Source organism: Sinocyclocheilus anshuiensis, unplaced genomic scaffold (genome assembly GCF_001515605.1).
Source record: "Sinocyclocheilus anshuiensis isolate Anshui unplaced genomic scaffold, SAMN03320099.WGS_v1.1 scaffold478, whole genome shotgun sequence".
In the NCBI taxonomy this organism is placed as follows: domain Eukaryota; kingdom Metazoa; phylum Chordata; class Actinopteri; order Cypriniformes; family Cyprinidae; genus Sinocyclocheilus; species Sinocyclocheilus anshuiensis.
Window position 1 is genome coordinate 990,987 of NW_015542376.1, and position 10,892 is coordinate 1,001,878.

Sequence of the window (10,892 nt, forward strand, 5' to 3'; positions counted from 1 at the left end):
TATTCGGCCTTTGGCCCAGTGTTTCATTTTGTTTTTGTTCGGCTTCGGCCAAGAATTTTCATTTCGGTGCATCCCTATACAATAGTGTAACAGTATGGTAATGAGTAACTTCATTCAAAACCCATTTCAACTGATTCAATGAGAGAGTAATCCGTTTTTGACCAGTGAGTTTATCTGTGACTTGTGAGTGGTTTGATGCATTGAAAAGAACTGGCTCAGAAGAGTCATTCAAGTAAGATCCCAACCCAGCCAAAACAATTTCTGCTGCTGTACAGTAAACACTGTCAGTGTAGTTCAGTACGGTGTTCTATAACAATAATACATTAACCCAATTATGCAGTTCCTACAGACACTGTTCTAACCACCATCATGACTTATTAAATAAAAACAGACAACTTATTCTACTGGGATTGTAGTTTTGGCAGCTGCTTAGTCCAGTAACTGAGCGGTTCAAGGATCACACCTCCGCACTGTCAACATATTTAATAAACTGCATTAATCATGTGTGCTGAACGGATGCGGATCACCGAGGTCTTCTGAACCCTGATGAAATGAGACCGTAATTGTTCTAGCGATGTGAAACGGACAGAACGGCCTGCTCTTTTCTGCAGAAGAGCAATGTTTTACTGGAGTAATGGGAAGGGTGAGGTTGGCATGGCATGTGGTGTGGTGCCGGGGTGACTCACAGGCAATGAGCAGAGCATTCTGGGATGAATGAGCAGAACAGCGTGAGTGACGCAATAAATCTAGATTCTGCTTAAACTATGGCTGTAAATGAGGATATCCAAAAAGGCATGAGGTCGGCCAGCCATGCGTGTCTCTCAAGCCCGCTGAGTGTGCACTTACATGAGCCCCATGACATCCTGCCACTAGTTAACCAAAGAAATCTGTTTTCATAAAGCATTTCTGTGCTTTCGTCATACCACATGGTTGGATCTCAGGCTGAGGTTGATAGCAGCCAGTTTAAATTTATCAAGAAGGGGAACTAATTCAAACTTGACTCTGGCAGAGAGGGAACAATGTTTAACCGTACTTCGAATTTAGTGCCAAGCATCCCTCCAAGACAAATACACAGCAAACCTCAGATACAGGCCAATGCCTTGGAAAAATAACCCTCACATTTGGATAGAGATTATAGGATGACTGTTGTTAAGCCTACAGAACCTCTTTGTCATGCTGTTAATCCTAGAAAATACACATTTGCAGTCAAAGTAGCTTTTCTTTTGAGAAACTGGCCCACTGAAGCGCCTTCGGGCACTGTAATCCTGTGGCACTTCCCTCAAGAAACCAGTAGTGCTCCTTCAGTCAGGCTAATTGAGACAAATCAGCAGTCCCAGCTTGAGTCTCTCTCTCACCAGCTGAGCGCTAAATTCTCTATTTCCAATAAAAGACGAACTGTTCGTTCCCCACAGTACCTTAAATCCTTGCGAGTTAAAGTAAGAGTACCAGCTAACAGAAAATGGAAGTTTTAGCACCATGGGATTCTGGAGGACAAAAACCTGTTATTCTCTTAGGTCAAAATAAATCTGCTGGCACTTGCCATCATAATTTGGATGGCCAGTTCCAAGTGTTTTTTTTTTTTTGTCTCTGTATGAACAAGTGCAAGGATAAAGCTCTGAGAAGAAAGAAAGAAATATACATATATATACACATATATATATAATATATATATAAATAAAAAACTGCAGCCTTGGCAACTGCCTGAAATAAAAGTGAAATACTGTTATGTACTTTAAGTACTTAAATAACTAAAACTAAGCTGAAATAAACTAAAGCCAAATGTAAAAAAAAAAAGAAAAGAAATAAAACAATTAAAATGAACGATAAAAAATACAAAAGCACGTAAAAGCACATAATACTAAAATTTAAACTAAAATGAAAATTGAAAATCTAAAATAAAAAAAGCTAAGTCAATTCATGGTATATAAATAAAACAAACAAAACTGCTGTTTATTAGAATTTAAATTACTTTACATTGAAGCATTTAGTACGTGCATTATGTAGGCTACACGTCCAAAACTAGTGGAGAACATTGTTCCTAACTTAAAGGGGTCATATGATGCTTTTTTAAAGATCATTATTTTGTGTATTTGGTGTAACAGAATTACTTTCGGAAGGCCAAATAAAGTGCTTTTGCTTTCGCCTAGAAACACACAGCTTCTCCCTGACATGACTGCATCAACACTAACTGCGGTTACTGAAACCATGCCTTCTTTCTTTGCGTGCACATTTGGGCAGCATTATGCAAATATTTCCACATAGTGACATAGATATGTGGGGGCATGTTAGAACGAGCCGTTTTAAGGGGGCGTGGCAGAGTCTTAACTTTGATAAAGAATATCTCTTTGGTTTTGAGACTTTAGTCTTTGCAACTTCAGGGATCTTATTTATGCACAATCAGCTTGTAACACTCCAAAGAGAAAGGAAAACTTGAAATCGCATCATATGACCCCTTTAACTCATTGCCATTTCATCAGTAAATCAAGTTTTCAACTTTACATCTGTCCTTTTGGCAGCAGCAAAAACCAAACAGCATTTTTTTATTATTATGATTTTTTAATAGATTTACACAAAAGTAGAAAGTTCCCTTTCCATTATAATCAGCAAATTTGTCGTTGCACAAATCTCTTATTTGCGCTGTTGATTATAATAGGACTGTTCTAGTTTTATCATGTTGTTCATCGGGTACTGCACTGCACGCAAGTGCTGCAATATCAAGCAATTCCAGTATTATTATAAATTACCACAGACTACTTTTTGCTTGGATTCTAAAGATGCTTTTTGAGCGTCAGGTGCACTCATTTTTGCACACAAAAGAAAGCACACATCTGTGGATCAGACTGCCTGAAATTCACTCATTAGGAGCAGATGTTGTTACTGATAGACTTAAGACTAATTTGAGCACTTCTGGTTCACCACTGAATTCATGCACACATCAAACATGTCTGCAAAAATCAGATGATGTAGTGAGAATCAGTTCAAGTGGTGAAAGAAAAGATGCCTTTAACATTGTAAACTTTGTTAAATTAGAACTGACTAAAGATAAGGAGGACAAGATGGGCAGTCTACCCATTTTAGTACTTAATTAAATGAACTTTGCTCGCATTGAAGGGTCAGCTTCATTGCCATGTTCACTCAAGGACGCCCTGAAAATCAATCATCCTAAAAATAATTCAAGATGTTAATGATTTGCCACAGTCTTTAAAGAGCTGGCATCGTAGCCCACTTCCATTAAAAGGCTCTTCTCAAGAGGTCTTTGTTCATCAGCATGAGACACGCCAAGAATGACTGACCTCATCCAAAAAAGACAAACAGAACTATCATGCTACAGCTTCAGATCGTGTCAAGCTTTATGGTGCATTTTAATTTTTTTTATTATTATTATTATTATTATTATTATTATGCACAGCTCTGCACAATTGGCATTATATACATGGGTTTGGAATTTTGTTAACTGTTTTATTATAGTGATTATTATTAATGAATAACATAATAATAATAATTATAATAATAATAGTGCGCATAGAGCTGTTATTAACAGAAATAAAATCAAAATCATGATTTGCATGCTATTGGAATTATTAAACTGCATTATTATAATTATTATTATGTGCACATGGCTGCATAATAAATAAAAAACAAAAACAAATCATCATCATCATGATTTTGATTTTATATTTTATTAATTGCGCAGCCTTGAGCTCTTCTAACTTCTAAAAAGTTGTTCCAGGACCTTTTTTTTCAACCATATAGATCACATGTTGATTTGTCATCATACTCACGGTCAGATGTATATTCTGCCTGCGTGGCTACTGTCGACAGCTGAGGCTCTTCCTCTGCTTTGGTCGCCATCGCCATCGCTGCAGCACCATTATTCTCCTGTTGGACTTTTCGAACGAGCGCAGCCAACGGATGATCTGGATCAATGACCTGCAGAGGCTATAACACATGAAAACATAAGGTCAATGGGCTGTGCAATACTTTCCTCAGTATATATATCCCACCCACAAAATGTGTGTAAAGCTGTTTAAACAAAACAGAAAAGATTAATGTGCTTGTAAAAACACCATATGAAAGAAATAATTCAATAAATCAGGTTTTAAATCTAGCCAGTGCTTTGTGTGGCCCAGTGTTAATTTAGTCAACGAAGACGACGAAAAATATTCGTTAACGAACATTTTTTTCTGTGACAAAGACAAGACGTTGACGAGCTAAAACTAATATCTGATGATAAAAACTATGACGAAATTTATGCCACATCTTCGTTAACAAGACAGATTTTGGTAGCCCAAAATGAATTTAAGTAGACCGAATAAAAAAAATAAAAAAAAAAGATATCGGCTGAACTTCACTGCGGACAAATTAGCATGATTAAAAACTTCAGTGATCGCTTTTTTTTCTTCAAATAACAAGTCAAGAGATATCAAGAGGGGTGCAACGGATCACAAAACCCACGGCTCGGATCATATTGCATTATCATATCAGATTTTGAGTAACAGATCGGGTCATTTTGCAGATGAGCAAAAAAAATATGGTTCTTTATTATTTAAATCACAGAATACTTCTTTGATACCACAGCAAAAACTAGTAGCATATAGGGATGTAACGATTCAATCAACTCACGATGCGATGTGATGCGATACGATTCACGATACTGATTTCACAATACAATTTTCTCACAATTTTTATTTTTAACAAAATAAGATTGAAGACAAATTATAAATGAAAAGGTGTTCTTTTATTATTTCTCCAACAAAATGCTGCACATTTCTTTGTGAAATTGAAATATGTCAAATAATAAAACTAACTTGAAATTTTTAAACAAATCCCAAATCAAATAATTAAATACAAATAAAATAAATCTCTTCATATAAACAAACGAATGCTTTGGCTGTGCTTTTTCCATTTAAAATCAGAGGCAACCACTGCATTTGAATCACGATCCAAACAAAGATGCTAAATACATGTTATTTAGATTGCAATTAGATTGTATAATTTCAAAATTTGAAGCAAAAACAGAATGGTCTGATTTTAGCTTTGTGAATGAGACGCAAATGTCACTCTCTCACAGCAGGTGGCGCTTATGGAGCAGCAGGCGTTTATAGGCTGCAGCCCCTTTAAGACCGAAGGCACGGATCCAATATAATGATGCACTTGAGATTTCTTTCTCCACTGTTTACGTTCACTTAAGACATAACTGACTGTGTTTACGAGAATACTTGCCCAGAAAGTTATTTTGAGATAATTTTGTGTGTATGTGTTCATTTAGATGCAAGGATATGCGAAAGAGGGATCAATTCTGTGTACGTGCATTGTCTGAAACGCGGCTCTCTGTGCGCGCTTTGAATGAGTGCGCGTAGTTCCGAATGCGCGTGAATGGTTTAAAACACTTTAAATGTTTAAATCGGCAAGACTTGGAAACACGTGCAAACGATCAACTACGATCCGTTTTACCCCTACAAGCTAGTGAACAACACAAAACAAGGAAGGAATTGTATATCACTGTTCAAAATATCCCGTCGGGCAGGGTGGTGAAACATTTGGTAGCCTGACTGGAAAACACAATAGCCCCGGGACGTCGGGCTAGCGATTTTGCGAGCCCTGAGAAAGGACAAAAGTATTCATATGAAAATGTTTATAGAACCAAGCTCTAAATCACTAAAAAGGAATAGAGCAAATGCTTGTTGATCTTTGCAATCTCTGATTATTTAAATATGTCAAGGAAGTCATTTAGCTGGCTAATATAAATGAGGTCTTGTGGAAACTGTGAAAATTATTTGTGATAGTCTTCAATAGTCTTCTAATTTAAAATGGGTTGAAAATTATAAACAAACGACCATATGCCATAATATTTCCAGCAAGTCTGTTTATGAATTTATAGCTGTCCTGGAATTTCATTAGAACGGCATAATTTCTTGCTAATTTAAAATCTAACAAACATAATAAATGTAGATGCTATAACATTTATTAAAATAATTACATTATATAACATTATGATACAACTTTTATATTATAAATGTAATTTCATTACATGTAATTACATTACATAGATAACTTTCACATTTTATGAAAAACACATATATATTTCTGAGAAAAACAATGTTACAATGCTGCATTAATATGCTACAATGTTATGAAAAATATATATTTTTCAGAGAAATCATTCAATGATATATATAAAAGCAGCGTAAGTCAAAATCTAAACTACTAGCCTGACCAAAAAAAATTAAAAAATAAATAAAACCTTATCTTTTATGTTTTCACATTGATTCAGATTACTTTTACATGCCCTGCAAACTGCAAACTTGATAAAGCTGCTTGTGTCATTAAGAATGCATGACTGGTTATTTGAGCTGCTATTAAGTTATCAATCCACCATAACATGTGGGTGGCATAAATCCTGTTTTCTGGAAGAACCAGAACACACAGGTTGACTAAGCCACAGAAAAACATGACACGCAGAGGGATCTCAAGCGTAAGACCTGAGATGAATGTTCAACAGTCACTCTTCCTTTAGCATCAGAAAACTTAGTTTAATAATTTCTGACAATTCTGGCAGTATTTGACTGTAATAACCACGAGTTAGCTCCTTTAAATAAATTAGATGAGTCTTGCAAAAAAGAAAAAAAAAAAGTTTATATAAAGTTGATGATTGAAATGCAAACTTTATACGTCAAGGCGTGACCTGAAGACATCTATTAAGAAGCCAAAACAGATAACATTAGTTTATTTTACAAGCTTTTATCTCTAATGTCTCTCTGTGCCACTCTCCAAAAATGACAGAGCAACTCAGATTAAACATACAGAATATTAGATGAAGAAATCAAAGATATAAACATCTGATGAGGACTTCATCCTTATTTGAACAAATATATAAAAAGGGAACACTTTGATGTCAGATGCTTTCATATCAGGCCCAGAAATATAACAACTTAAGAGCAATTTGACATTCATTTTAAAATGTATCGCTTTGAACACTTATCCATCTAATTAGAAAATAACAGTAAGTCTATTTAGTTGGGTTAACTGAGTGCAAAAAAAGTATGTTTAAGCACAGTGTGCATAGCAGGGGGGTAAATTACATGTCATTGCTCTTTTAGTTATTAACACGTATGATAAAAAAATGTGATTCAGGGTACACGGTACATAATCACAGCCTGAAAACCATCAAAAGTGTGTATTAATATTCCTAAGCAGCATGGGGTATGTTTGAAGCTGTACCTTCATTATTTCCTCCAGACGAGAGCTCCTCTTGGATGCAAACAAACTTGGGTGCAGGTAGTTTCCATCCCCATCATCATCATCATCATCATCATCGTCGTTAGAATCGTCTGACTTTGATTCTGTTTCAAAAGGGGCAATTGATTGGATTGTTAACTGACTTCAGCAATGTCTAATTTGTTCAGATTTGTTCATTATTCTAAAAACAACGGATTCAATTCAACTAGTTACATTTTACGATATATATATACTACAAAATGACTGACAAAGTGATAGGATATATACTATTGTTCAAATGTTTGGGGTCGATACTATTTTATATGTTTTTAAGAAAAGTCTCTTATACTCCCCATTTATTTGATAAAAAATGCAGTAAAACCACTAATACTGTGAAATATTATTACAATTTAAAATGACTGTTTTCTATTTTAATACATCTTAAAATGTCATTTATTCCTGGGATGGCAAAGCTGAATTTTCAGCAGCCATTACTCCAGTCTTCAGTGTCACACAATCCTTCAAACATTGCCAAGTTACGAAACATGTTACCTGTTTCTGATGCAGAAAAGCTAGTTCATGCATTCATGACCTCTAGACTGGACTATTGTAATGCACTGCTAGGTGGTTGTCCTACATCTTCAATAAACAAGCTACAGGTGGTCCAAAATGCAGCGGCTAGAGTCCTTACCAGGTCAAGAAAATAAGATCATATTACCCCAATTTTACAGTCTCTGCACTGGCTACCTATTTGCTGTAAAGTTGCTTTGCAATGATTTTGTATCGTGAAAAGTGCTGTACAAATAAACTTGACTTGACTTCAGAAATCATTCTAATATGCTGGTTTGGTGCTCAAAACATGTCTTCTTATTATCAATGTTGAAAAGAGTTGTGCTTGCTTAATATTTTTGAGGAAACTGTGATACTTTTTTTCAGCATTTATTTGAATTTTCTTTGTAACAATGTGACAATGGGGGCAGGTGTGGCGTAACAGGTGTGTGTTCACGGATTGTGTGTGTGTGTGTGTGTGTGTGTGTGTGCACGTGTTCGCTACTCACTGCTGTGTGTGTGCACTTGGATGGGATAAATGCAGAGCACAAATTCAAAATATGGGACACCATACTTGGCTACACGTCACCTCACTTTACTTTGACTTTTGATCAATTTAATGCATCTTTACTAAATACAAGTATTAATTTCATTTCATCTAGCAAACTGAATTATGAAAAGTGGGTGTTCTATACCAAAGCAAATCACCACATTTTGATGAAATATTGCAATTTGCAATAATCAATTAAAGTCAAACCGAAGAGCATCCTATGATTTTCAAGAATAGCATTTGCCCCGAAATGTATGTTTGAAATAATGTGCATAAATGAATTGTGGGAAAATAAAGGTGGACAAAATTTCATGGCAAATTGATAAACTGTAACAAGTGAAAAGATTACCCTGTTTCTGGTCCTGCTTGCCCTCTGATGCCGGTGTGTACCTCCCCTCCTTCATAGCTCGTAAAATATGTTTGTAGTAAGGGTTCAGGTAATGGTCGAACCGCAGGAAATCAAACTGGGAGTTCCCCGCCTGCTTTGCCTTCAGCACAATTTCAAATTGGGCCCCCTGCTTGCATACAAAGATGGCGGTGCGCTCAATAATAGCGTGCGTCTTGGTGGTTGCAGGCTGAAATAGATGGCAAAGAAATGGCGTAAACAAGACTGAAATTCTGATTAAGCTTATAAAAGAATATGCCATTTTAAAAAATAAAGATTAATTAGAAAATTTGTATAGGGAAAAATGGGTATAGAACATTTATCATCAATTACTCCAGGTACAGGATTTTCTAGCTACTGCAGTTCACACACAAACAATTTGTGTGTGAGTGTGGGCTGGAGCTCCATGAATCTAACCAGGGAAGTCATCTGCATCTAACACATGCAGATTTAAAATAGTCACAAATCTTTCAAGCTGCAGACAAAATCATATTCATGTGCTGAGCTGATTTATAGCAATGCCGTATTTTAAATGACAAATGACACCAATGATGCTCCAAATGACACATATCCTTCATTAGAAGGAAGCATGAATATTGCATGAGAAGAACTTTTCGAAGGGCTGCACTTTAGCTCCAATGTCCAGGTAAACAGAGAATCTATTGCTTTCAAAGCCCCAGAGACCAAGGGAGTCAAATAATGACTTGCTAATTTGAAGATAAACAACCCAACGTTTGTCTACAAAATCAGATTCTTTTGTTGCTTCAAGCTATGTGCTGTACAATAAGCAAGGTAATCAGAGCAGCTGAAGATTAATAATTCACAAGGCTCCTTCAAAGAACCTCTCAGACTTGAAACTAATTGGGGTTTCCAAGGCTGAGAAACTGAAGGTTTCTACTAATTCTCCAACCCTGAGACAAATATCACTCCCTCCACCACAAAAAAAAGTGCTGGTTGGGGTACGTGGCAAGTGGCTCACTGGATGGTGAAGTATTTATGTTGCTATGTTTCCAGTAGGCCAGTAGGGAAAGCACTGACAAATCCCCGGTTTAAGAGGATAAAAGGAGGGGCATCGAGACTCCTGAGCTTTTAGGGAAGTATAATTTGGTGGGATCAACGTGCTTTCAGCTACAGGCACAGAAAAAAATGATCAGTGATTGTTGTGTGGCTCCCAAACGAGGAATCCTGCGGAGATAAATGCCCATGTCTGGTTTGTATAGATTTACGTTTACATGCCACCGTGTGCACTCTGGTTACACAAAGGAAGATCTTTATAGCTCAATCAAAATCAGAAACTTCTGAATAAAAAAAGAACAGAGAATAGAGTCTTTACTTGCCACACAGTCATAAATGGCCTCTTGCAGAGTGCAAATCAACAATCTTTCGGATTAAATTATGAGACATCCAACAATAGAAATCCAAATCAAATACATATTCAATCAAAATATGTAGGTAATGGTGATTACAAGTAGGGATGCACAATACATTGGTTCCATATCAATTATCTGCAAATATTAGAGACTTTCATTTTACATAAAGAGGCTCACCCAAAAATGAAAAATCGGTCATCATTTACTTACCCTCAAGCTGTTCCAAACCTGTATGAATTTCTTTCTTCTGCTGAACACAAAAGTTTACATAAAGAGGCTCACCCAAAAATGAAAAATCAGTCATCACTTACCCTCAAGCTGTTCCAAACCTGTATGAATTTCTTTCTTCTGCTGAACACAAAAGATATGCTATTTTGAAGAATGTTGAAAAAAAAAAAAAGTTTTGGAGCAACCTGAGGGTGAGTAAATGATGACAAAAACCACCCCTTTAATTGATCTGCATCGCCGATATTGGATATTTAATAGTGTGTGCTCATTTCCCAGATTCTTAATCGTCATTTAACTCAATTCAAGTTAATCTTTAAAAAATCTACTATATTTAATCTTCAGCAAATCTCCAAATGAATATCCATTTTCATGCTGTACATTATAATGACGCCTAATTCACTTGTAGCATTCAAAAATTATTGATTTTAGTTTTTAGTGCATTATTTTAATTTATTTAGAGAAAATATTATTGAATCCATAGAAGCCATTGGCCATTTATCTATTAAAGGTCATAAAATGAAAATAATTACTGTTTTATGCAGTAGCCCCTCACTGCAGAACAAAGATCCAGGGGGCGGGGTTGGATCCACAT

The 10,892-nt window shown here is 35.9% G+C and overlaps 1 protein-coding gene across 1 annotated transcript in view; it reads right to left on the minus strand.

Moving 5' to 3' along the window:
- sfswap (splicing factor SWAP) overlaps positions 1-10,892 on the minus strand; it is a 95,511-nt gene that overhangs the window by 72,438 nt on the left and 12,181 nt on the right. Inside the window, exons 5-7 of the mRNA XM_016491271.1 lie at positions 8,667-8,892; positions 7,222-7,343; positions 3,783-3,939 (exon numbers count right to left, since the gene is read on the minus strand). Coding sequence (XP_016346757.1) covers positions 3,783-3,939; positions 7,222-7,343; positions 8,667-8,892 — 505 coding nt within the window. The remainder of the gene's footprint in view (positions 1-3,782; positions 3,940-7,221; positions 7,344-8,666; positions 8,893-10,892) is intronic.